This window comes from Physeter macrocephalus, chromosome 12 (assembly GCF_002837175.3).
Source record: "Physeter macrocephalus isolate SW-GA chromosome 12, ASM283717v5, whole genome shotgun sequence".
In the NCBI taxonomy this organism is placed as follows: Eukaryota; Metazoa; Chordata; class Mammalia; order Artiodactyla; family Physeteridae; genus Physeter; species Physeter macrocephalus.
The window spans coordinates 42992262-43018103 of NC_041225.1; the positions used below are offsets into that span (position 1 = coordinate 42992262).

The 25842-nt window shown below is 55.9% G+C and overlaps 1 protein-coding gene across 3 annotated transcripts in view; it reads left to right on the forward strand.

Annotated features, from left to right (window-relative positions):
* Nucleotides 1–25842, forward strand: part of KLHL29 (kelch like family member 29) — a 103861-nt gene that overhangs the window by 76494 nt on the left and 1525 nt on the right. The window contains exons 4-12 of one of the 3 annotated variants that reach the window (XM_028496655.2): nt 2787–2925; nt 11980–12182; nt 13316–13575; nt 16287–16485; nt 16626–16808; nt 17014–17194; nt 22635–22828; nt 23188–23332; nt 25393–25620. In XM_028496655.2, coding sequence (XP_028352456.1) covers nt 2787–2925; nt 11980–12182; nt 13316–13575; nt 16287–16485; nt 16626–16808; nt 17014–17194; nt 22635–22828; nt 23188–23332; nt 25393–25576 — 1688 coding nt within the window. In that variant the 3' untranslated portion in view covers nt 25577–25620. The other 2 variants (XM_028496656.2, XM_028496657.2) reach the window with 2 other exon arrangements.

Below are 25842 nucleotides of genomic sequence, written 5' to 3' on the forward strand. Positions count from 1 at the left end.
AATTGAGCACCAAAAGCTGGAGCAAGTTGCCCAGGGTCACCCAGCCAATTAGTGGCAAAGCTGGAACAAGAATCAGGAATTCCAGCCCAGAACTCTTTTTCTCCCCAAGGGATTTCACTCAAAAACATGACATCATCCATCTGGCTCGTGGTTTGGGAATGAATTCCGTTGGTGGCTCTTTTTGGAGCTGATGTGTGAGCGCAGCAGTTCAGTCTTAACCCAGCCTCACCCTGCAGGCCCTTCCTGTGTGGGATCCACCCCCGCAGTGTGCTGCACGTCCCCACTGCCACCTCTCCCCAGGCCTCCCACAGCCCTAACCCTAGGCCCACCACTCAACTCATCACCCCCTCCCTTCCCGACGTCCCTCCCAGAAGCCTGGACATGGTCTTCACACCCACCCCACCCTGCCATGGTCCCTCCAGGACGGATGGCCATGGCATCCACAGCCTAAATATTTGTCTTTCTCTGTCCCTCCGTCACCGTTGTAGTTCAGGCCTTCGTCACTTCTCACTTGGATTGCAGAGTGATCACCACCATCAACAAAAACAACAAAATTACCACCGTTGAGTGTTTACTATGTGCTGGGCCCACGGCTAACAGCTTGCCGCGGGCTAGATCCTTTAACCTTCACCAGAGAGGGAAACTGAGGCTTTGGGGATGCTGGGTAACTTTCCCAATGTCACCCAACTGATAGGAGGCAGAGTTCAGGTTCTCGCTCAGGCCTGGCTCTGAGGCCCAGCTCTCCACAGGGTGCTTTCCTGCCCCCCATTCTGCCTCTGCCATAGCTGCCAGAGTCTACCCTTGTCACCCCCCTGCACAGAATCCCTGCTGACTCCCTGGTGCCCATAGCATTAAGCTCGAGCCCCCTCACAAGGCTCTTGGGATCTGACCCCTCCTGTCCACCCATCACATCTCTGTCTCTCCCCCAGCCCTTGAGTCTGTTCCCCCGTATCTACCCGACAGGTGCCCTCCACGCCCTCCACTGGTGCTTTGGGTCCTGCTGGTTTCCCTTGCTCCAGGCTCCACGGGGAGCCTTTAGAGACCCCAGCCAATGGCCCCGCAAGACACACACCCCTGCATGTGCCCTGCAGCGACTCCAGCTCAGCCTGATGTGGGGTTGGTGGGGACAGTGATTCAGCATTGCCCGACCACCTCAGTCCCCCATGTGGGGTATGCTCCAGGGCCCCCCACCCCGTTCCTACTGTCTTCCTTGGTCTTCAGCAGAGCTGGAGCCCAGTGTGTCCTCTCAAAGAAGGGCCTGGCTGACCTCAAAGCCCACAAGCCCTTGGCCATCCCCGGGCCTGAGCATCCGATCTTCACCCAGCTCTGGGGATAGAATGGGAGCCTCCATCCGCATTTTACAGACATAGAAACAGAGGCTCAGGAAGTACCGGGGCTTGTCCACAGTCATAGTGTCAGAGGAGGAGCTGGGTTCAGCAGGGCATCTTGGCAGGCACCCAATGCTGGCCCAAGAGGACAGAGATGACTGGTCAGGCTGGAGCAGGACACACTGGAGGGTAATTCCGGAACACCAGTCAGGGTGCAGCAAACACCCACTCGGAGGGCTTGAGGTGCCGGTGGGGGACTTAGAGGGTGGGGCTCAGTTCTGCAGACCACTCTCTCCCATTCACCTGCTGAACAGTCTAGGTCATTCTGGCCCAAGAATCTGGACCTCTGATGTCCGGCGACCAGCACTGAGAAGGGCAGGCTCTGTCCATGGGCCCGTGGGGTCGGGGGACAGGCCGGCGGGGCGAGGCTGTTGGGAGCATTGCTCATCTGAAGGCCTTAACTTTGCAAGTGAAAGAGTTTATATAAACTGAGCAGGGCAGCTGTCAGGCTCTCCTCCTGCCCCATTCTGAGCGTTGATGTGGGTCTGGGAGAAGCTTCTGACATCCCCGGTTTCGGAGCCCATGGACCTGGGGCACTCTCTGTGCTGGCCCCAGGTGGCCAAGCCACCAGGCAAAGGTAGGTGTGCATCAGGGTGGGAAGTCCCCTGAGGCCACTTCCTGGGACCTCGTGGGGCTGCAAGCCAGGCTCCCCGGTGCTGAAGACCCAGGTGAAGGGTGGGGCTCCTGAGATGACCCAGGAAGTGGGAGGAGGTGCAGACTATCCCTGCCCCTTGCTTGCTTCCCCTCCTACCCCCCCAACCCTGCATCTGTCCCAGAAGTGTGAAAGGGAAGTGCTCGTCAGGCCCCCACTCCACCCCTCCTTTCTTGGGGGCCCCTCCCTAAGAAGCTCTCCCCAGCCATGGCTGTGAGTGTCTAACATAAGGGATGCTGTTTTTGCAGGTTTTGTGGTTTTTATTCCTTTGAACCATATCCAGCCCATCTTACATCACAATGCCGTGCTTTACTTGGTATCAAATACATCAGCACTCATTGGCATTTGGAGAACTTGTTCCATAGTTAAATTACAGTTTTTAGTTGTCTGTGATGGTGTATTCTCTCTGTTTCCGGGTGTCAGTATGGGAATCTTTTCTCCCAGACTTTCAACTTCTGGGTTTGGTTTTTTTGGGGGTTTTTTTTTGTTTGTTTCGTTTTTCTGTATTTGTTTTTTTTGCTTTTGAAAGTCATTGTTCCTTTGGTTGTGTAGCCCCTCCCAGTTGCTGCTTGTTTACGCATTATGTTTGTGACTTCTTTTGACTGTCAGTGTTGAGCCAGTCTTGCCAAGAAACAGTGTCAAGTATTCTCCTATTTCTCTACTTCTTGAAAAAAAAATTTAATTAAAAAAAAAAAAAAAAAACTCTTAATGGGAACCTGGCCCTGTCTGTCTTCTCTGTTCTGCAGAAATGTTGAAGGAATTGAACCAGCAGCGCAGAGCGAAAGCGTTTACAGACCTGAAAATTGTTGTTGAAGGCAGAGAGTTTGAAGTCCACCAAAATGTTCTAGCTTCCTGCAGCTTGTATTTCAAGGACCTGATTCAAAGGTTTGCCTTCCTTCCAGCTGTGGTCGGGTCTGTTCCTTTGTAGGACGCTTTTGTGTCGCTTTTCTCCTCCCCTCTCTTGCAGGTTCCTGAAGCGTGACTCCCTGTCACAGAGCCAGTAGCCATCTCTCCTCCTCCTCCTCCTCCTCCTCCCCAGTGCCCTCTCACACACAGCCTCAGAGCAGCCACTGTCCCTAGCCCGTCCCACACAGCTTTGCTGGTCTCCAGGGGCCTCTGCCAGCAGTAGACAACACCCTGCCCCACCCCCCCGAGGATCCTGCTTTCTCAGTGGCTCACAAGCCCTCCCTGAGATTCGGAGGACTGCAGACTCCGCTTTAAGGGACCACTTGCACGCTGCCCCCACTGGGCCAGCACGTGTCCCCAGTACCATCGTCACTGCTGTCGATAGTGAACTTAATGTCAGGAAAGCACATCGACCAGACCGTCCCCCACCGAGGAGCACGAGGCACCCAGGGGTCGCTTTTCCCCAGCCAGAGTCGGGGAGAGTTGACTTGTAGCTAAAGCCTCATTCACGCTGCATGTCTTGATACTTGTACTCTGAGCCTAAAACCAGCGCTATCTGAGCCCAGACCAGGTGTGTCCTAAACACGGTCTCTCTCTCAGCCTTCGCTCCCCTCCCCTTCTGCCCTCTGCCCTGGCTATTTCTACCTGAATGAGTCTTAATGGTGCATGAGCATCTTTTTTTTTTTTTTCCATTATGTTGATTTTTTAATTTGTCTGCTTCATACCCTTGCAAAGACGTTAGGGGCCACCTTCTAGCGCCTTAGTGAGGGAGAGCAGCCGAGGGGGCCGGCCCTGGGTAACGCTCCTGTTTCTCTCACCCATCAGCAGATTAACGCCGCTGCTCATTTTGCCTTGCAGCCTCTCCGGGGCAGACGCTGAGCCGGGACTGTGCTCAGAGTGGGAGGACAGGACCTCTGCTTGCTTCCCAATGCTGTGTTTGGACTTGCCAACTAACCCCAGAGTGACTGTGTTTTGTTTCAGGATGGCACACTGGCTGGCATCTCCTTTCCAATCTGTTGTGTCCTTTCACTTAGAGCTGAGCTGCCCGGCGTGCGAGCCCCGCCGAGCCACGCTGGCCCCAGCCATGCAGGAAGGGGCAGGCTCTTTGTGACTTCCAGTCTCACGGACAGCTCGGGTCTCCCACCCCCAGTGCTTGGGTTCTCTGTGTCCGAGCACAGGGGTCAGGGAGGTGAGCTCTGGGGTAAAGGGGCACGGCCAGTGGCTTCTTCAGGCCAAGGCGAGGGGGGTGCTTTGTGTGGCCACTCTTGGCAAATTCTCAACCTACAGTGACCAGCAACTGGCCACTGGATTGCAGATGTGGCATCTGAGGCCTTGGTCCCTGATCCAGATCCATTGGAGAGCACAGAGGTGGCAGGATGCAGGGACAGGTTGGTACTGAGCGATGGCCCGGCCCTGGGCTAGAAAGATGTGGCAAGGGGAGCACGGGAGCTCTTTGAGTGTCTTCAGAGGCCTAACATGTAAACCAAAACCTTGCACACAGCAGAGAAGAGATACCACTAGCTGGGAACCCAAAGTAGTGAACGCTTCTTGGACAGACCAAAAAGAAGGAGGAAGAACATTCCAGGCAAAGGATGGGTTGTGGGGAATGTTCTGGAATGCAAGGAATATTCTGGAATGTTTTAGAATATTCCAGGCAAAGGATGGGCTGCCTGGAATAAAAAATGGAGGACAGAGACAGTCATGAGCAGTGGGGATGGGGATATGGCCTTCTCAGAGATAGGCTGAGCTAGGTTGGGATGGGCAGACAGGCCCTGACTTCCAGGCTAGGGCCCTGGGCTCAGTCTGAGGGTGTGGAGGCCGTCAGGGTAAGCGGAGTGGGGATGCCCACCTTCAGGTAGGAGAACTGCAGGATGTGCCTCAGTAACCCTAATGGGAAGAGATGGGTGCAGGGGCTGAGAGGCAGTCACTGAAGGAGAGAAGGCAGCCTCTTGGGAGCTGGGAGACCTGGGTTCTACATCTGACTCTGCCACTCATCCTATGACCCCAGGCAAGTCACGTCCTCTCCCTCAGGCCTTGGGTTTTCTCATCTGTAATAGAGGAGGTTGGTTCAAATGATGTTCAGGATTCCTTCCTGCTCTGACATCCCAGGGTGACAGTGAGGGGATGGGCAGGGCTTCCCAAGTGCAAGCACAGGGACATGAGAAGGGCGAAGTCACAGACAGGCAGGTCCATGGACCAAGGTCAGGGGAGAGCTAGGGGGAGGTGATGCATTGAGCGTTTGGCATGTCGAGTTTTAGCAGCCTGAAGATACCCAAGTAGAGACACCTGGTAGGCAGCCAGACGGATGGATCCAAACCCAGAGAGGTCTGAGGTCTGCGGAGACAGGGCTGTGTCTTCAGTGTACAGGAGGGTCACTCAGTGGGAGAGGTGGCCACAGCAGAGCCCCAAGGCGCCCCTTCAGTTCAAAATCACAAGCTTAATTTGCAGCCAATTTAAATTTTACTTCTCTCGTCCTAACCATGAGCACACATCACCATCTCTGCCGATAGCTGCAAACAGATTCCTTCCATGGGGAGGAAAGCAGACTCTCTTCGGGAAGGTGATTTCCCTTCCAGCCATGTAAAATCCTCAAGAACTTCACATTCTTAGTGATCAGGGAGCAACTGATGTTGCCAGGTCATTTCAGTCTCCTCGAGACTGTGGAGCCTCCAAACCTGTGACCCTGGAGACTTAATGCGCAGTGGCCCAAATGGCCCAGCAGGGGAGACGGGGCCCTGCCCGCCGAACCCGAGGCAGGGTCTTCCCTCTCAGGCAGCTGCACTAACACAAGCAGAGATCTGTGGGACATGACACGCTGGTCCTTACCTTCGTGAGGGCCTAGGTGAGCACTGTCAGAGGTGGGGGGCCCAACCTCTGCCATCCTGGGACCCCCAGGCCTCGAGGCTCGGACTGGACTCCCTCCTACCTCTAGCCCGGGGCGGGTGATGCGTTCACCGCTTTGGCCCCATTGAGGACCCTGTCCCAGCCCCAGCCCCAGCCGCAGTGTGGATGCCCTCACCTGGAGCCACAGGCCAGACGTAGGGAGCCCAGTCATTCCCTACTCTTCGCCCAGCAAACAAGCAGGAGCCCCTCCCAGGTCCAGGTCTTGTGAGAATCACTGGATGAGATGGGTCTCTGCCCTAAGGGAGCCCACGGTCTGGTGGGGGAGAAAGTGTAAAGAAGTGTGACTGGGAGAGCAGGATGAGGGTAGCAGTGGAGGTTTGGAGCTCCCAGGCCGAGTGCCTGACTACAGGGGGAGGGGCATTTGGGGACGGTCCCTGGGAAGAGGTGGCATCTGGCTTGGGTTTTGAACCCAGAGGGGAATTGGCCATGCAGGTGAGGGCAGGGCCTCGGGACAGCAGGGGGTGAAGGCAGCGCGAGTGACCTGGTGTCCCTGCAACTCCAAGTGAGAGGTGAAGACAGAGGGAATGAGGCGGCGTGGGAGGGTGGAGCCGGGTCATGGGGCTTTGTTTTAAGCCTGGGGTGTCATGGTCAGACTTGCAATTCATAAAGATGACACTTGGACTGTGAGCAGGAGAGCCAGGTCTCAGAGTGCCCTCTGGACCAGCCTCTGATTCCCCTTCGGCCCATCAGCCCCCCATCAGCCCCCCCACCCCACCAGCCCCGTGGCCGTGCAGACTTGCTGCCCAGAGCCCCATTCTCCAGGCTCCAGGCCGACCTCCACTGTGCCCACCTGTTCCTCCTTCACCTGTGCTCATACTTTTGCTGAGGCTGCAACAGCTTCTTGCCCTTCGTCTTCCCTTATTTAGTTTGAAACTCTAGTCTTCTTCCTCTGACAAGGGCAAGACCCAGCCACAGGCAGACTTGCTGAGATGTCTAATGTCATCCTGCAAACCCTCCCACTGACCCTGAGGAGCAGGTGCCATCAGTACCCCCATTCTACAGGTAAACGGATGGAGGCAAGAGAATTTTAGGTAAACAGTAGATCTGGGATTTGAACTGAGGTCTGACTCCAAAGCTCATGCTCTTACCATCATCCATTTGCTAACCCAGGGAAGAACAAAACTGCACTTTTTGTTTGTGCACAAAGTTGGTAAGGAAGGGAAATAAAATCTCAGTGTTGACAGTGTAGACAGATATGCAAGGAAAAGGGATGCAGAGTGTGTGTGTGTACTTGTGCACGCGTGTGTATCTATTAGAAACACTTGTAAACTGGCCACAGGATCTGCCCAAGAGAAGACACAATCCCCCCCGAGACAGGTACCTAGGTGGCAGGACCTCTCCCTCACACCCAGGAGGGGCTGGGCCCCCTGGAGTGAGGGCTGGAAGAGGCTCGAGGAGGCCAGGAGAAGAGTGCATGAGGCCATGGGGAAGCTCAAAGCAAAACCCAGGCTGAGACAGCTGGGCTGCCCCATCATCCATCTGTTGCCCCATCTGAGTCCCTATGAATCAGGTGAAAACCCGGCAGGAAAAGGAGCTGCATCTCTGTCTTTGGATAATGTGAAGGCTAGTGCTGCGTAACAACCAGTCCTCACCAGCATCCCGGCTGGAGGGGGAACCCCAGGAGGACTGAGTGGAGAAGACTGTGGGCTGAGCCTCCTTCCAGGTTTCAGGAAGGAAGGAGGATAGGTTTAAGCAGACTAGACCTAGTGGGGTCCTGGGGACGCAGCCTCCAAGTCACAAGAGTCACTTCTCAACCCCAGCAAGAAGGACCTAGGTCTGCCCTGGACTTTCTCTTTGGGCTCATGGAGGAGAAGTCCCTTCACTTGTCCCCCAGGAGCCAAGGAGCTCTGGAGGATGGTTGGTACCACCAGGGGCACTGACTGCCCTCACTGGCTGGGTGGGGTGCAGGCCCCATCAGAGGGGACGGGACTGTTCTTCTTTAGAGACAGCAGGGACACTGACCTCCCTGCCAAGAGTGTGGGAGGAAATGTCCAGCCCCAGAGGAACACTGCTCCCTGGTCCCACCAAATGGGACAGAGACCTGGCATTCTACCTTCCAGCGGAAACCCTCATCTCGCTAAGCCTGTTGGAGCCACCGACGTGTTTGAACTATATCCTCTTTTCATAGTAAATGAAAACAGATGGACAAACTGATTTTGTGCAGGTTGATTTTCACAAGCCCCATGTGTAGGCTCTGGGCTTCTCACTCCAGCTCCCTCTCCAGAGGAAGCTAAAAGGATCTCTCTAATTGAGTGGCACAGACCCGGGATGTAGGGGAGCCCAACAGACGTTAACGCAGTAGTCAAGCCATATGCCTTTGCCCTCCTTCCCCGAGACGCTGGGCATTTGTGGGTGGCAGTCTGCCCCCTTTTCTGGGAGAATAGAGCAGTGTGACTAGAAGAGCAGATAGTCACACATCTCTAATGCTGGCAGAATGACATGAGCCAGACTTATTGCCAGGAAAGTCCTCAGACCCAATGAGTATGCTGCGTGCTTGTGTTTGTGCCCTGGAGCTGATGACACACTTGAGTGCCTCTCCTTGGGCAGGGTGGGCATCACGTCAGGAGGGTGGGGTCATCCTCCTGAGCAGAGCAGGGTACCATCCACGTTCATCCCTGCTCCGTGACTGTCCCCACCCACCACTGCCCCAACAGTTCCAGGTCCAGCTTGCAAAATGAAAGCATCTGATCACTGAGGTGTGCGAGGAGTAGATGAGGCACTCTGTCCTGAATTGTGCAGAAGGCAATTCTTATCCCACGTGAGTGAATTGTTAATGGTGGGGTCGCAAACATCCTAATATTGGGGCTAAGGCATTCCCAGAACATCCACAGACTTAGGCCTGCCAAGCAGAGGCTGTGTCCCACACCCTAGAGACACACCCCATCTTGGGAGAAGGTGACCCCAGGAAGTTTTAGTCTTCTGATAGAACCTGGGGGCCCTGTGTGGACTGGGCAGCTGCAGCCTGACCCTCACTCCCATGCTCCGATCCCCAGTTGTCAGGTCCATAGCCCCACCCTGATAAGGCTAGGGCTGCCCGATCCTGCCCTGCTCCCCCCTTCTCCAAGGTCATGTCATGACCCCGACTGCCCAGCAGCTCCCCAGATACTCCATGGGGCTGAGAGAAATGGGATGCTCAGACCCCTAGAGCCAGCTGAGGACAGGGACAGAATGGTTATCTGGGGAGAACACAACTCCCCACTGGTGACCAGGGCCACCCATCAAGGGCGATACCTCCCAGGTATCTCTACCTCCCAGGGGGTCCTTGCTCAGAGGGAAGAGGTCTAAGGAGTACAGAGGTCCCGTCCCAAGACAGTCTGATGGTCAGGGTTGGAGAGTGGCCGCTGGCCTCCCTCTGCTCCCACAGCTGTCCGGCCACACAAGAATGCCTGTGTGGACCATAAACATGCCTGTGCAGGGGAGCTGCACGAGGCCTCACTGTCGGGGGCCTCTCTTCCTCCAGATCTTGAACTCAGTCATGTGACAAATTCTCCATCCCGTCCCCAAGAGTTCCTCATTCCGAGAGGAATGGTCAGTCAGCTCACAGTGTCTGGCATCTGGCCCCAGGGGCCTCCAGCCACTCCCCACAGGTTGCCCAGCGGCCCCCTCCTCGCCATAGATTGCCCCCATGGGAAATGGGGGGTCTGGACGAGCAGAGCCTCAGCCGAGCATCACAGGAACAGCGGTCCTCTTCAACCCTGGACAGCACCTGCAATGGTTGACACCCCGTGAGCCTCCCCAAGCAACCCCTTGGCTCCTAGCCATGCGAGCATGACCTTGTCCCCAGAAGCCTCTCCCTGGCTCAGACTCTGAGCAAGACAACATCTCCCCACAAGTGCAGCCTTGCAGGTCCCATCAGACCTATCACTCGGGGCCGGGGGCTCCACTGGCCTTCCATCTACCCAACACCCCTCCTCACAGGGTTGTTCCTTGGTTCTCAGGGTCACAAGTCACATGCATTTCAGTGCATGCATGTGCACATGTGTGTGCACATCCTAAAGTCCCACCTCAGCTCTTCACTGATTTTGTGCTGAGGACTCGTGGGGAGACTGGAGGGCTGGCCAGAGGAGAAGGCAGCAGTGGCTGCGAGCCTGGGGAGAAGGGGAGCAGCCCTACTTTGGCCTCATCAGCCCTGCCCTGGCTGTGGCCCAACGTGACCTCTGCAGAGCATGAAGGGCGTGGGGGTGAGGGTGTGGAGGCCAGAGAGTGGCAGGTAGGAAGGAAGGCAGAGTAGAGTAAGAGGTTGACCAGATGGCCCCGGAGGCCTGGGGTGTGGAGAATGTCTGTGGTTTCAAGTGATCACATAATAAACCATTTTTATACTTAACAAAGTCACCCAAGCATGGGACTCCATCCTGACAGCAGAACACTAGGTGTGTTAAGACACTTTAAAACTCACACACACTGTGTACATCTATGGGTTTGAGAAAGGGCTCTGCTCAGACCCTCTGTTTAGCCTGTACCTTTCTGCTCAGCTTTCTGGGCCTGCCCAGGGCTCGAGGCAGAATGGAGCCTTCAGGCCCCTGGTCAGATGAGCCATCCTATGTGTAGGTGCAGAGTGGCACCCCTGGGAGGGGGGCCTGGAAGCAGGCTCACTGCTTCACCTGTTCCCTGCCAGGTCATATTTGTATTGTAAAGGCCGTGGGAGGCCAGTGCCTAACTGGAGAGAATGTTGCTCAAACGGTGGCATTTCAGGTGCTGTTGTGTAGAGCAGAGTCTCCCGGGAGGGTGTTTTCCAGCCTCTGTTGTGTGAACTCTATGGGACTTTGGACCTCATCCAGTTCAGTCCTCTGTTTTGCAGATAAGGAGCCTGAGGGCCGCCTGTCGGTGGCAGAGCTGGGGCACCCAGGTCCCCTCACTCCCTGCTTACACGGGAGTCGGCCTCTCTCTGGGGCCAGCCTGCTCACCTGCCGGACACCTGCACACCCCCACTGCCAGCCACAGGTGCACCCAAGGGACCAGTCACAAGAGTCTTGGCCCCTGGCTTCCTCAGGACAGGGTGGGGAGGCAGGGCCAGGAACACAGAGGTCATTTCCCAGCACATGGCTGAACCCAGCCCCCCGGGCAGGACCAGGCTCAGTGCGGGAAGCAGGACAGGTCAGAGCGGCCGAGACCGCGTGCCAAGCCGATCGCCTCTGAGAACCCTGCCTCCTCCCTCTTAACTCTCTGGGTGTTTCTCCTCTTGGTCACTTCTGGATTGGTGTTATTTTTGCTTCATCTTATCTGTTTCCTTCCAGGTCCAGTTTTAGGGCGCAGCTGCCAGGCCTTAGGAGCCTTTGCAATGGTTTTGTATTTCTGTAGACACCAGATATAAACATATTTATATATCTGTGTCCCTCCCCTGCTCCCCCAAGTTCACAAGCCCGATGCACACTCTACACGCAGGCCACTCTGACCTCTGACCCCGTGTTCCATGTGGCAGGAGGCCCCGCCCCGGGCCAGGTCCTAGGTCATGGCTGCTGGCTGTCTGTGGCGGAAGTCCTTGGTTGTTCTCCCTCCCCTCCTCCTGGCTCTAACCATTCTGTCCGTCTATCTCGTCTCGTCCTCAGTTTCCAAACAATGTCATGAAGGGCTTCCTTTCCATGCCTAAAAGGAAACAATATGTTTTTGGAAAGAGATGGGGTTGGAGTCGGGGTTCCGGGACGGCTTGGGGCCCTCAGTCTTCGGGGTAATCAAGGGACTGGCTGTGATCACAGATGTTTGGGAGCCTCAGTCACGCTGGAGACTCTCCCATTGGAGGCAGACGGGCCCCGCGGCCCGGGACCTGCTGGCCACGTTTTGTTTGGCGGAGACGCCGGGGCCAGCACTGGAGCCGAACCGTATTGTTTCACTTTGAGGCCAGTCCTTGTCCTCGTCCCCATCCACAGCTCATGCTTTTTGATTTGCATCTTTTTTTGCATGGACATGCCGAGTAGTGATAAGCAGGGTTTTCTGTTCTTCTGGGCGTCTCTGGTCAGACTCTTCTCTTTCAGATCCCGTGTAAGGTCGCTAGGTTCAGGTGTGTCATTGCTGTGTCCCTTGAGTCCTAAAATGAAGGGCGTGACCAAGGTGTGCAGGGAGACCTAGCCCTGTGAGGAGGCGGCGCCGTGGCCGCAGGGCGGCAGGTAAGGACACCCTGGTCTCTGTGCCTAGGTCGGTGCAAGACGGCAGCCAGTGCGGCCGGGAGAAGCTGGAGCTCGTCCTGTCCAACCTGCAGGCCGACGTCCTTGAGCTGCTGCTGGAGTTTGTCTACACGGGCTCCCTGGTCATCGACTCAGCCAACGCCAAGACCCTGCTAGAGGCAGCCAGCAAGTTCCAGTTCCACACCTTCTGCAAAGTCTGCGTGTCCTTTCTCGGTGAGCCGCAGGGAACAGTGCTGATGTGCAAACAGTTCAAAAACAGCAAGGATTGAGAGGGAAGGGCTGTGCGTGCCCAGCCAGACCGCCTCAGGGTGTAGCTGGATTCCACAGCAGTTTTAAGGTGATAATTCGGATAACTGTGCACAAAGGCCTCTGCTCACTCGTGGACAGAGATGTTCTCTGCACTGCTCCTCTGAGGGCCGGAAAGGCCACACCGGGACCCCGGGCAGCCTTGTGAGGACAAATGGACCGAGAAGCCTGTGTGAATGGTCTGTTCATGGGGAGCCTGTGCCCTGGCCTCACAGCCCTGCTCTCTAAACACTGAACAAAGTTGCTTCTATTAGACCCAACCCAGAGAACACAGTCACTTTACAGTTTGGAGCTGCCCAGTTTGGTGAGAGCAGGGATGGGGAGGAGCAGAGACAGGAGTCACCAGAACCGGCCTGAGTGTGGCGTGAGAGAAGTGGGGATGGCCAGGGGCCTGAGATGTGACCTTGGGGGAATGAGCCATCTAGAAGAGTCAGGAACCACAGCTCCTGAGTTGGGCCCACAAAAGTGATGGGCCTCCTGGGACCCAGACACATCTAGACTAGAATAACCATTAGTCGGATCTCAGGAGCTCTGGCCAGACTGACCCCAGGTCTGGAGGTCAGGTTGGGTGAGGCCAAGACCCATGCGAGGTGGTGGGTGGGCTTATAAGGGGTGTTAACTGCTGCCATGACTCTAAAGTAGAAGGCTGTGACCCCAGACGTGCCTGTCACAGTTACGGCAGACACCATAAGCCTCAGCGTGACCCCCCAAGTCCAGGCCTCTTTCACTCACAGGCACTGAAAAAGGTCCGAGCCTGGCACTGGCACTCCATACCTCAGTCTCGGTCCTTCTGCCGGGGGCCTGCAGGAGCAGAGAGAGGCCCCGGGGAAGTCGGTATGAGACGGGCAGAGAAAAAGCCAGAAAATGGATCTGAAGATCCAGGAACACAGGAAATGGGCTTGTGGGAACTCTGAATGCTGAAGGCAGGTCGCAAAGACATGAGCTCTGAGAGGGATCCAGAGTAACAGGCTATGGGAACGGGTGGTGACCCCTTCCAGGGCCCTGCAGTCAGTGGTCCCGTCCTGTGCTCTTGCCCCCAGAGAAGCAGCTGACGGCCAGCAACTGCCTGGGGGTGCTGGCCATGGCCGAGGCCATGCAGTGCAGCGAGCTCTACCACATGGCCAAGGCCTTTGCGCTACAGATCTTCCCCGAGGTGGCGACCCAGGAGGAGATCCTAAACATCTCCAAGGATGACTTCATCGCCTACATCGCCAATGACAGCCTCAACACCAAGGCTGAGGAGCTAGTGTACGAGACCGTCATCAAGTGGATCAAGAAGGACCCCGCGTCCCGGGCGCAGGTAGGGCCTGCCCCACCCCCACCCGCTTGCCCCTTCTCCCTCACAGTACAGGGATGGTGTCTGGAGCAAGGGGCCAGGAGATTAGAGGAGGCAGGGCTGCCTGGTCTGGCCACAGCATTGGGAGCATCTGAGAGCCAGCAGGCCGGGCAGGGAGGCTGGACCAGCTCCCGCAGGTGCAGAGAGGCGAAGGGGGATGAGAGATGAGAAATCAGGCCCTAGAGGGCTCTCTAGGGCTGGCATTACACCCGAAGGTGACCCAAGCCAACCGAGAGGCCGCAGGGCCAGGTGGGCGGCACCAGGGCCCTGCAGGGAGAGAAGTGTGTGCCTGAGCCAGGGTGCCCTGGGCTCCCGTGAGCTCAGACCCAGCAGGAGGAGCCCCACCCGTGCTCTGGCTGTTGAGAGGGTGCAGAGCGCCTGGACCAAGTGGAAACCACACTGGAGACAGGAAACCACCGCTCGCCTGATAGGGGGGAGGGCGAGTCCCTCAGGGAGGACAGCTGAAGAAATCAGAGCCGGAGTCCAGGGCAGAAGGAAGAGAGGGCAGGGTCCCCAGGAGGGCCCCTGAGTTACAGGAAATCAAGCACAGCCCGGCAGGATCTCCGGCTGACGGCCTTGCTTAGAACGGAATTACCTTGGTTCTAAGGTGTGAGGAGCCCCCGGCAGTTAGTGCAGACACACAGGTAGCTCTCAGGAGAGCTCAGAGTCCCCCCAGAGAGCAGCAAATGGCAGGACGGAGTCAGGGAGGCGGGACCCCAGAACGAGCTGAGGCAGCTGAGTGACACGTGACAGGGGCTACTTTGTTGCGCGTGGAACAAGAAGAGGCATGAGGGAGGGAGGGAGGGATGGGGCGGGCACGGGCATCCACAGCTTTGGGTGGATACAGGATGCAGAGATGGCTCTCCACCCCTGCCCCAGCCACTGGGCCCAGGAGAAGGCGGTCCTCTGGCTGATCAGGCGGGGACGGGGCAAGGTTCATTTTCAGAGGAAGGAAGTCAGGTGGGGTGGCTGTGATAATGACCCCCACCGTCCACCACAATGCCCAAATCTGTCTCCAGCCCAGACCCCTGCCTTTGACTGCCTACTGGACACCTCCAGCCCATGTCCCCCAAGCCCCTCTAATTCATAAACCCCCAGACCTACACATCTTGTCATGTCCCTTATTACAGTTCTGCCCCTGACCCATGGCAGAAGTTGAGAGTCCACCCACACCTTCCACCTCCACCTGGCCACACACCACTGCCACCTGTGCCTCCTCTTATGAGAGCCAGCTTCTCTCTCTCCCCATTCAAGGCCCCTGATCCCACCAGGAGGACTGCAGTCGTCTCCTGAGAGCTCTCCCTGCCTTCGGTCTCCTCCTTCCAAATTCATTCCCACCCTGCAGCCTCGTGGTCTTCCTAGGAGCATGTTTGGTCCTGTAATTTCTCTGTTTAAAACCCCTCAGGAGGGAATTCCCTGGCAGTCCAGCAGTTAAGACTCGGCGCTTTCACTGCAGAGGGCACGGGTTCGATCCCTGGTCCAGGAACTAAGATCCCACATGCCACGTGGCACGGTCCCCCCAAAAATTTTTAATGAAACTTTTAAAAATAAAAATAAATCAAGTAAAACCCCTCATGAGTGCTCGCATCCACTCTGCAGGAAGCACTACACAGCCCTTGGCAAACAAGGCAGGAGGTCAGCGGAGGCCAGTGCCTAGCTGACCTCTCCAGTCTCATTTCTCCCTGTCTGCGGCCCAACGCCCAGCAGAAGCCTTCTGCATCCAACTCCATAGAATCCCCCAAATGCAACACTCCCTTTCACACTCCGATGCCTCTGCGTGTGCTTTGAACCCCCCCTCCCCCTCCCCCTCCCCACCCACCCACCCCCACCCCCTCTCCACCTTAGGCCTGGAAAAGTTGGCAATCCTTCCATACCAGGCTCGGACGGCATCCACTCTGGGGAGCCTCCTCTCCTGCACTCCCACAACCCCTGACTAGACTCTTGCTTTGGGAAGAGTCCTTTTATGTGATGGATCCCCTCCCCACCCTTAAACTGTGTATACCTGGAGGTCAGGGACCAGGTCTTATTGGTCTTTGCACCCCCAATAGCACACTCAATGCACGGCAAAGAGTGGTCACCAATTAGTCGTTGGATGAAACTAAAATAGAGTGATGAGCAAAGAGTTTGCCAGACAGGAGGGAGATTCACATCAGTCCATGAAAAGCCTTTAATGCAGGTGAGGGGGTCCGATGGGATGCCATGAAAGGGGGTTGCCGGTGATGAGGAGGCACAGGTTCCGATGGTTACGACTCACAAGCTCCATGATCGCCATCAGCTGTCCTGGGCCCTCCCACCCCTTCCTGAGTTCCTGTCCCACCTCGTCAAGGATCAGGATCCTCATTTCAGTCCCCTGCAGCCTGGAGTGAAGCAGAGGCCCACGACCTGGGTGGGGGCAGGGAGAAGGTGCTCAAGAGACCGATGGGTGGTCCACCCCAGGGTCAGCCACAGCACGCCAGACCTCCCCCTTCCTTCCCTCCTCGCCTCCTGTTGCCGGGAGCGCCCGTCAGCTCTGCCTGGCTGGGGTGAGCAGTGTCCACACTCCCAAGCCAAATGCACACTCGAATGACCCATTTTGCCCAGGCCCACCCCTCTCCCTTCTTCCTTCTCGATACGCCTCACAAGAGGTGGCGCCATCTTATGATCTAAGAAGACCCCATGCCCCCTTGACCCCGCAGTACTCGGCGGAGCTCCTGGCAGCGGTCCGCCTCCCCTTCATCCACCCCAGCTACCTGCTCAACGTGGTTGACAACGAGGAGCTGATCAAGTCATCGGAAGCGTGTCGGGACCTGGTCAACGAGGCCAAACGCTACCACATGCTGCCACACGCCCGCCAGGAGATGCAGACGCCCCGAACGCGGCCCCGCCTCTCAGCAGGTATGGCGGGATATGCCCCGAACCCCCAAAGGCAGGCGCCATGCCGTCAGCCCAGCTCCGGGTGGTACCCCAGGAGGCGCCAGGCACGGATGCTGACACAGTGTCAGGCTATCCCAAGGGTGCCCATCGTGTCCCTGCAGGTGTGGCCGAGGTCATCGTTTTGGTTGGGGGCCGCCAGATGGTGGGGATGACCCAGCGCTCGCTGGTGGCCGTCACCTGCTGGAACCCACAGAACAACAAGTGGTACCCCCTGGCCTCACTGCCCTTCTATGACCGCGAGTTCTTCAGTGTAGTGAGTGCCGGGGACAACATCTACCTTTCAGGTGAGGCCCCTCAGGGCTGGGCTGGGGACCGGGCACAGACTTCCCCGGGGGGGCCTCTCCCCACACCGGAGTTAAGGAAGGCCCAGGCCGCAGTGTCTACTTTGCAGGGGAAGCCTTCTCCTCCTGCCCCCGGGGCTGCGCCTGCCCAGCCTGGGGCCCTTCCTCACTCCCTGCCCACTCTCTGGACCTCCCATACTGCCCACAGGTGGGATGGAATCAGGGGTGACGCTGGCCGATGTCTGGTGCTACATGTCCCTGCTCGATAACTGGAACCTCGTCTCCAGGATGACGGTCCCCCGCTGTCGGCATAATAGCCTTGTCTACGATGGGAAGATTTACACCCTCGGGGGACTTGGCGTGGCAGGCAATGTGGACCACGTGGAGAGGTAAGGAGGCCACAGTCACGACAGGGGCATCCTCTGACCTTCCCCGAGAGCTAAAAGCACATCACTCCTCCTCCCCAAACCCCACCCAATTAAGACCCACTGGAGACTGGACTCTTATTTATTTATTTATTTATTTATGGCTGCGTTGGGTCTTCGTTGCTGCGCGCGGGCTTTCTCTAGTTGAGGCGAGCGGGAGCTACTCTTCGTTGCAGTGCGTGGGCTTCTCATTGCGGTGGCTTCTCTTGTTGCGGAGCACAAGCTCTAGGCACGGTGTCTTCAGTAGTTGTGGCTCACGGGCTCAGTAGTTGTGGCTCGCGGGCTCTAGAGCACAGGCTCAGTAGTTGTGGCGCACGGGCTTAGTTGCTCCGCAGCATGTGGGATCTTCTCGGGCCAGGGATCGAACCCGTGGTCCCCTGCATTGGCAGGCGGATTCTTAACCACTGCGCCACCAGGGAAGTCCTGAGGCTGGACATTTAAAGGCCATAGTCCCAGGCTCTTCACACACAGCAAAGGGAGAGGACCAGGGATGGTGGAGTAGAAGCAAGAAGGGTAACAACTGCCCAGCCACCGAGATGGGACACTCTTGTCCCATTCAGGGGACCAGACAAGCTGGAGGCATGAGAGCCAATGGTGCAAAAACACAGGATGGGCTTGGATGCCCTGACCAGGCAGTTAGGGAACTTACTGGGACCAGAAGCAGCAGCGCAGTGACTGGCTGGGATGTAGGGCTAAGCTGGAACCAATGGTCCAAATGTGCACCGCGCCAGTGGCTGTGCCTTCATGTTCCTGCCAAGTGGAGGTGACACACGAGGGAGCTCCCTTCCTCCCTCCCTCCCACACATCCCAGGAAATCTGCATGTAACCCAGGGAAGGGTCACTGCACACAGGCCTGGCCAACCCTCTAGAATTCTAGAATGCAAGTCATGTGTATAAAGCCTGCCCTCTGCTGGAAGCGCCAGGCTGGCTTCCTCACCTCGGCCCTTTAAAGCTGGCCGCACCTAGTGGAGGAATCATGTGTAGGCAGGAGGGGAATAGGCTGGAGGAGGGCGCTTCTCTGGGTGGAAACAGTCTTTTCCTTTGAGACGGGGAAATGGATCTTGCAGAGAACGGACACCGTGGAGAGAAAGTGCAGAAAGAGCTCAGACAGCTTTGTGAGTCAGCAGCAGGATGGGGGAAACTGCAGGGCAGTCCTGCTTTTGGAGAATCTAGTGCCCCAGAGAGTGACAAGTTAGGCTGAACTGGCCCCAAGTTCCAACCCAGGGGGTCACAGGTCAGGTCACCGGAGCCCTTTTCCCACATTCTTCCCGCGCCCTGGCCCGCCCCCCCGCCCCCGCCGGCCCCCGTCATCAGCTGCCATGAAAAGCACATCTTCCCGTGTGACAGCTTCTCGCCTGTAGAGCCACACAAACCCCTCAGTTTGTATTTTTCCCTCGATGGCTAATTGGACACTTGATAAATGTTACGGCAAAGATGGTTTCAGAGTGAGACAGGCTCTGGATTTTCACTGTGGGCTTTTAACTCCCCCAAGTGGAGCTCAGAGATGGCTCAGTAACAACGTTTAATTGTCATATTGATTTGAAGATAGTGGGGAATCCCCGTGTGATTATGAAGCTATTAATACTGCTGTTGAACCTGGTTCAGCCCTGATGCCGACAGCCTTCGGTGGGACCCATTGCACACCCATCACTCCCCAAGCTTTCCAGAAGCACCAGTTTCCACTCGTTTGTGATCCGCTATAAGCACACGAAAATGAGACATTTTCTATGTAGGAGTAAACTGAGCTAGATCTGTCATCCTGTCTTGCTCTTGTCAGCTATTTTTAATCTCCTAAGATGCTGATTACTCATTTTGCAAACTTGTTGATAAATACAGGGATTTGTTCAAGGATCAAATGCACAAAGAAGGGGAGCAAACTCCACCCCTGTTGGGCCCAGGAGCAGTTCGCCAATGCCCAGGAGCAGCCTGTACCAGCCTGCCCTGGCACCTGGCTAGGCCTTTGTTCCACTGCAAAACATCAGCTGGGGCAGAGAATGAGCAAGGCCACCCTGGGAACCCCAGGAGATGGGAGAGCAGTCCAGGACACGGTGCCCTGAGGCCTTCCCTAGCCCACTGGGATCTGTCAGCCATCCTTGTATGGACAGGACACAGACCTGAAGACTCTTGGGTGGAGGGTACATGGAAGGGGTGCCCACTGCTTCCCAAGCAGCATAGCTAGACCCCCTTTGGTCAAGTCAATTTCTGTGCCACACAGTGGCAATGATGAGAATTCAGGGTGACAGGAAGGTCGGGGGAATGGGGACAGACACGAGGACACTTTGTTCCCCAGGAAGCACCAATGGTACAAATTGCTCTTATATTGATAATGAATGAGATGTATGGTGCATTATAATTACCTTACTGTATTGCAGGACTAGAGCAAGATTATATAATTATAGTTTAAAACAACAGTGTAATAGACAAACCTGTATTATATCATTATATAAATAACTGGGTCTAATACTTTATAGCAATATATTGCAGTAGCTGTGGTTACTGGATAAACGATAGCAGAGCGCCGCACTCCACGGGGTCATTTGCATGTCATTAGCATATCCTTCTCAAGCAGGAAGCTGACAGATTGAGCTGACTGGGAGGGCTTGTGGCTTGGCAATCAGCCACCTGGAATAACAAGAAATTCACGTTTGGCAGAATGTGCCATTACACCGAAAGCCTGAAGACTAACAGCCACATAATCTTCCAGTGTCTCCCAGCTCCTTCTGCAGCTTTTTGGATCTCTGCCACATCGGCTTAAAAAACAGATATCTGAACTTCTGACACTGTCCAAAAAGGCACTTATTCCATTGCCTATTAGCCACGTATCATGCGTCTGGGGCTTAATTGAATCAGCCCCTGCTCCCCTTTCAGGTACCTGAGCTTCTTCTCAAATCCTGAGTCTGTGCAAGCACAGAGCTGGACGTCTCACAGCCAGGGGCACCAGCTAGGAGAGACCATCTTCCTGGGTCACCGAGCTGTGACCATGCAATGGCTCATGCGCCAAGGAGGCTCACGAGGAAAAGTGGGCCCCGTGTACTTCCCGAGAAAGGTGTGCTGGGAGAATCCCAAGTGTGGTGGCGCAGCAAGCCCACGGTGGAGGCCCCGCCTTGGGTCCAGAACCCACGAAAGAGCAGTGAACAGCGTGGTGAGCCGTAGATGGAAGATCCAGAGTGAATGCTTGTGAGGGTGGCCCTCAGGGAACAACCGAGAAACACAGCTGCCCCACTAAGAAAGACCTCAAAGATCCCGGTTCATTGGCCCATTTGCTTAATGCCAAGTCTACTCTTGCCATCAGCTGAGTCTGTTCTCGTTTTCCCTGCCCTGCCTGGAACTCCTGTTCCATCACTTCTCCATACTCTGACTTTGCCACTTTGTCCTGCACCACAGATCCTAGAGATCTGGTCAAGCCTGTTCAATCCTACCCTTCACCATCTCCACGCCTGCTCTCTGGGGGCTGATTGCTGGTGGAGAAAATCCCACAGTCTTGTAGATTGGCCCCACTGTGTATTGAAGTCCTCCAACCTCTACTGGATCCTCATGGTGCAGGGCATTTTTTGTGTTTCTCTTGTCAGCCGTTTCTCCCACTCTCAAGAGCGTGCGTCTCCCATCTTCACCTCTCTCCTCAAAGCTCTTACCCCACAGACTCCTCCAATACTTGACTCCTGCTTCATAGAGAAAATGGAGCCATCAATCAAGAACTCTCTCTTTTTCCTGCCATCACTCCTGCACATGTCCTTATGCTCATGCCATCCTTGCCTTCCTCTCTCATGCCTAAATGGCCACCACTTCCCTGTCTACTCTGGATCCAATTTGCATCCAGCTACCAGGAGCCTCCCATCATCAGCTCTCTCCTCTCTTTCATATATAGTTCATCATTCCTTATCCACTTGGGCTCCTTCCTATCAGCATGTGAACACAATTAAAACTCCCCCCCCAAATTAAAATAAAACCCATGCTTTGCTGGAGCTGGTTCATATTGGTTCATTAGAGCCCACTGTTAAATCTTCAGGAACTCTGCAAGTCAGTTGTTAGCTACAGAGATTATTAAAAATTAAGTCATATAAACTTAGAATTAAATTATTTAAAAACAAAGGTAATCCATACTCAAAACTCATCACTGTCTAATTTTTTTTTTACTACATTTTACTACTGCCTATGTTCTGGAGGTTGTATGTGTCCACTGCATCTGTACGTGGGGGAGATTCTGTATCTTGGGGCACTACTGGGCATCTCTTCCCAACCCCACATTCAGTGATGTCCCATTGGTAGCTTGAAATCAGCCATGATGAGAGTACTTACATTACAGAAATCAGCAAATGCTACACACCAGGACTTTCTTCCCTGGAGAGCTGGCTGTTAAACATTTATCAGCAAAACCCCTCTTAGCTCCATAGTCCTTTCTAAGTCCCACCTTCTCTGGCCATCTCCCCAGCGAAGTTTCATCCAAGAGACGCCTCCACCAGCCAGCTCCACTGCCTGGCTTCCCGCTCTCTCCTCCATGCACAAATAGCCCTGCACCTCCCGTTCCACAGATGGTGCCCTTGACATGACCACCAGTGACCTGTTGGGGACTTCCTGACCTCCTGTCACATCCTCCGTGCTGCAGCCTTGCCTCCTGTCACATCACCACTCCTCCTGGACTCCTCTCAGCTCCCCTCATACAGGCCGGCATCTCCCCCGTGTCCTCAGCCCGTCCTCACCCCACACGCTCCCTGTGAACTACCTCGTCTTCAGTTTCCATCTATGTGCCCATGATCCCATAGCTGAATATTTAATCCAGACCTAAATACCAACTGCCCCTGCACATCCGCAATTTGTTACCCACAGATACTTTAAACTTCCCATGAATAAAAGCAAAATCATCCTCCTCCCCAAAACTCTCCCAACCTCGATTCCCTGTCCCCCCTGTCCAGTTTCCCAAGCCAGAGACCCTGAGGCATCCTCAGTGACTCCCTGAAATGAGACATCAATTCATGCTAAACCTTATCAGTTTACCTCTCCTTCTGTTCCCACCTCCTTCCTTGGTCCAGGCCACTATTTCCCCAGTTTCCAGCCCATGGGCTGGGTATGTAGGAGATGCCCAGTGCCGGGCTGCTGAATGAAAGAGTAGGACTGAGCTGGACAGAGAGGGCTGAAGAGGCCCGGAAGCTGGGAAGCTGATAGAGGTTTCCACAGACAGACAAGAGCCCCCCTGAGGTTCAAGAGGGAGGCTGAGAGGGCCGGTTTGGGCTAGATCCTGGGTGGCCTTGAGTGATGCATCCCAAGTGCCCTCCACGGTGTGATCTAGGGCTACACCAAGGGCAGGAAGTGGGTGGTGGGGCTCCCCTGTGTCTGCTGTCTTGCTTGGGGCCCCTGCCCTGCATGAGGCCCATCTCTGATTCTGGCTCTTCGTTTCCTCTCTCAACAGGTATGACACCATCACCAACCAATGGGAGGTGGTGGCCCCTCTGCCCAAGGCAGTGCACTCGGCAGCAGCCACAGTGTGTGGAGGCAAGATCTACGTGTTTGGGGGCGTGAACGAGGCGGGCAGAGCTGCAGGCGTCCTCCAGTCTTACGTTCCACAGACCAACACATGGAGCTTCATCGAGTCCCCGATGATTGGTGAGAACCAGCTGTCTCCTCGGCCCAGGATCAGGGCAGTGGCCCCACCTCATCGCTTTAGTCGGTGTCAATATTCCCAAACTCAGAGGGCGGGCTGAGCCCAAGGGTTCTGCAGACCCAAGCCCAGGGGGGGTGGGAGGGGAGGGGAGGCCCCAGCTCAGGTGCAGCTGAAGCTCCCACTACCTGGACAAAGGGCAAGCTGGTCTGTGCCAGGTGTCTCCTGGCCCCAGCCTTGTTCTCGGGCCAACCAGTGATGTTTGCAGCTCCCGTCCCCTGCAGGGCCTGCTGGGATGGATGGAGGAGGGGAGGGGGCCCAGCAGAGGGCCCTGACCTGCCTGCCTGCTCCGCTCTCCTTGCAGACAACAAGTACGCGCCCGCCGTCACCCTCAATGGCTTCGTTTTCATCCTGGGTGGGGCTTATGCCAGAGCCACCACTATCTATGACCCTGACAAAGGGAACATTAAGGCGGGTCCCAACATGAATCACTCTCGCCAGTTCTGCAGGTGAGGAGGCTGGGCCGGGGAGGAGGAGGGCGGGGGAAGGGACAGCGGGAGGGGTTGCTTCACGATGACTGACCACCATCCGATGACCAAGGCGGTGCCTGGGCCCAGAGCAGCACCAGCCTCCGCCAGCCACGGGTGTGGGTGTCGTGCAGAGTGTGAAGTGCCCCCAAAGCCTGACCCTGTGGCTCCAGCTGACCCCGCCTCCAAGCTGCACAGGAAGGGCTTCCTACAGACACCGGCCCCAGATCCTTAAGGCCACACCTTCTCTCAGTGAGAGGTGAGGGTGGTGCTATGAGGTCAGCTTCCCCCCAGGACCGACTGCCCGGTCACAGACGAGAGGCAGCAACAGGCCAGAGCTCTGTGATCCCCTACGTGGGACAGGTGGCTTTTGGGGGAGTGCCCTGATGGCACGCATGATCCTGATGGCTCTTTGGAGCTGGACCCAGTGAGGCACAAGGCACAGCTGCCCTGGAGTCCCGCAGCTGGCTGGGCAGAAACACACCCAGACCAGCCCCCCCCAGGAAGAGCGAGGTAGAGGTCGGAGTGTGGCCTGGTTCCCGGGGCGCTCTGGCCCAGAAAAATTCACCACCCTGGGCAGTGACACACACACACCCTGCTAGTCTAGCCCCACCCTTTCCTGGACTAAGAGGAACTAGGGAAAAAATGGGAACCACAGAGACCCCATTTGCAGCATTTCCATAACAGAGCCTTCCTGAAGACATCTTGTACCTGTGCAGAGGTGATCACTGAATCCCCGGTGTGGCAAGATCATGAAGCATTTATTGAGGGCCTGCTGTTTGTGTGGCACAGCTAGGAAAGCTACAGTCTACCACTGACATCTTACGTGACCTTGGGCAAATAACTTCCCCTCTCTGGGGAAGTTCTACCTATGAAACACGCCCTTGGACTAGATGAGCGCTAAGTTTCTATTAGTATGAAGATGCTACAGTTCTCGAGCCCTACTTTCATGTCACATATCCTACATGGTGGCCGTGTGCAGGGCAACTCTGAGAATACTGTCCAGTGATCAAGACAGCCGGAGTGTGGGCATGGAGAGATGATGCCTGAGGGGAGATTTAAGCTGGGTCTTGCAAGAGAAGCAGGGAAACGATATGCCACAAGGGGAGAAGTGTGAGGGGCCCAGACGGCATGGAGCTGCGAGAGAGACAGCTGGGGTCTTCAGTGTCCGGGAGGACGTCTAGATACACATGTTCTGACCAGGCGCAGATTTTCAGAAATGGGTGGAGACTTTGGAAGGGTTTCTGTTCAATTTCAGGGGACAGCCAAGAAGAAATGGCCATGAGCGGAAATGAGAGAGAACTCGGGGCTGGAAGCATAGATTTGGCATCCGTGTGAAGGGGTAGCTGGGATGTAGTGAGATAGTAGGTGCAGAGGAGCAGAGAGCTGCCCGAGACAGCTTGACCAAGCCCGTGAGTGTGGCTCAGGGAAGGTGCCCGGGCCACCGTCGTGACGCTGCCGAGAGCACACCGGGCCCTTGCAGCCACGGGCGGGCGGCAGTATCAGGTCACACGTGTGAAGGAATCACAGCAGGAGGTTCTGACTGAGCACCTGGGCAAGGGTGAAATTCCCAGTCGAGTGGCTGATGCTCAGTTACAGCTTAGCTCCTTGTTCTCCTGTCTGCTGTCATTCCGGCACGTCATGTTCCCAGCTGGATTTGAGTGGTAGGAAGGCTCTGTCCCAGCAACACCAAAACGATGCTCCATAGAGACCCAGTGAACTGAGCCGAGCGCCTGTACACAGAGGCTGCTCATCTCCCAGCCGACCTGAGTCAGATGGGCAGGTCCTGGGACACCCAGTATGCATCAATGTCGCCCACAGCTTGGAGGGTAGTACAGCATGACGTCCTGATTGATTGGTCCTGGAGGAAAGGTGTTTTTCTCATCCCCGCTGAGGTCAGAGGGCAAAGAAGAGCAGCAAGACCCCACATGACTTTTGCAAAAGGGGAGAGGTAGCCTGCGACAGGACAGGGTGCCGGGAATCTATCTCCAGGTCCCAGTTGGAAATTCGGTGGCTAAGTCTCTCCTCGCTTTCTCTGACAGTGCTGTGGTACTCGATGGCAAGATTTATGCAACTGGAGGCATTGTTAGCAGTGAGGGGCCTGCCCTGGGCAACATGGAAGCCTATGAGCCTGCAACCAACACGTGGGCCCTCCTCCCCCACATGCCCTGCCCCGTGTTCAGACACGGCTGCGTCGTGATAAAGAAATACATTCAAAGCGGCTGACATCAGCGGAAAGCCCACGCCGAGACTGTGGACACACACGTCTGGTGAGGCAAATGCTACTCACAAAGATCAACTTTCAGCAACACCAATAAGAGGCCGACCAACACAATCAAGGAACTCACTACGCTACACATTTTGAATACCGTCTACACTGAATGTAGGAAATCATCCTCGCCTTTGGGGAAAACGAGGGAGTAGCCTCCAAGCAGCAGGAACCGCGACCGAGCGAGCGAGCTGGGCCTCGGGGCTCCTGCGGAGGCACCTGC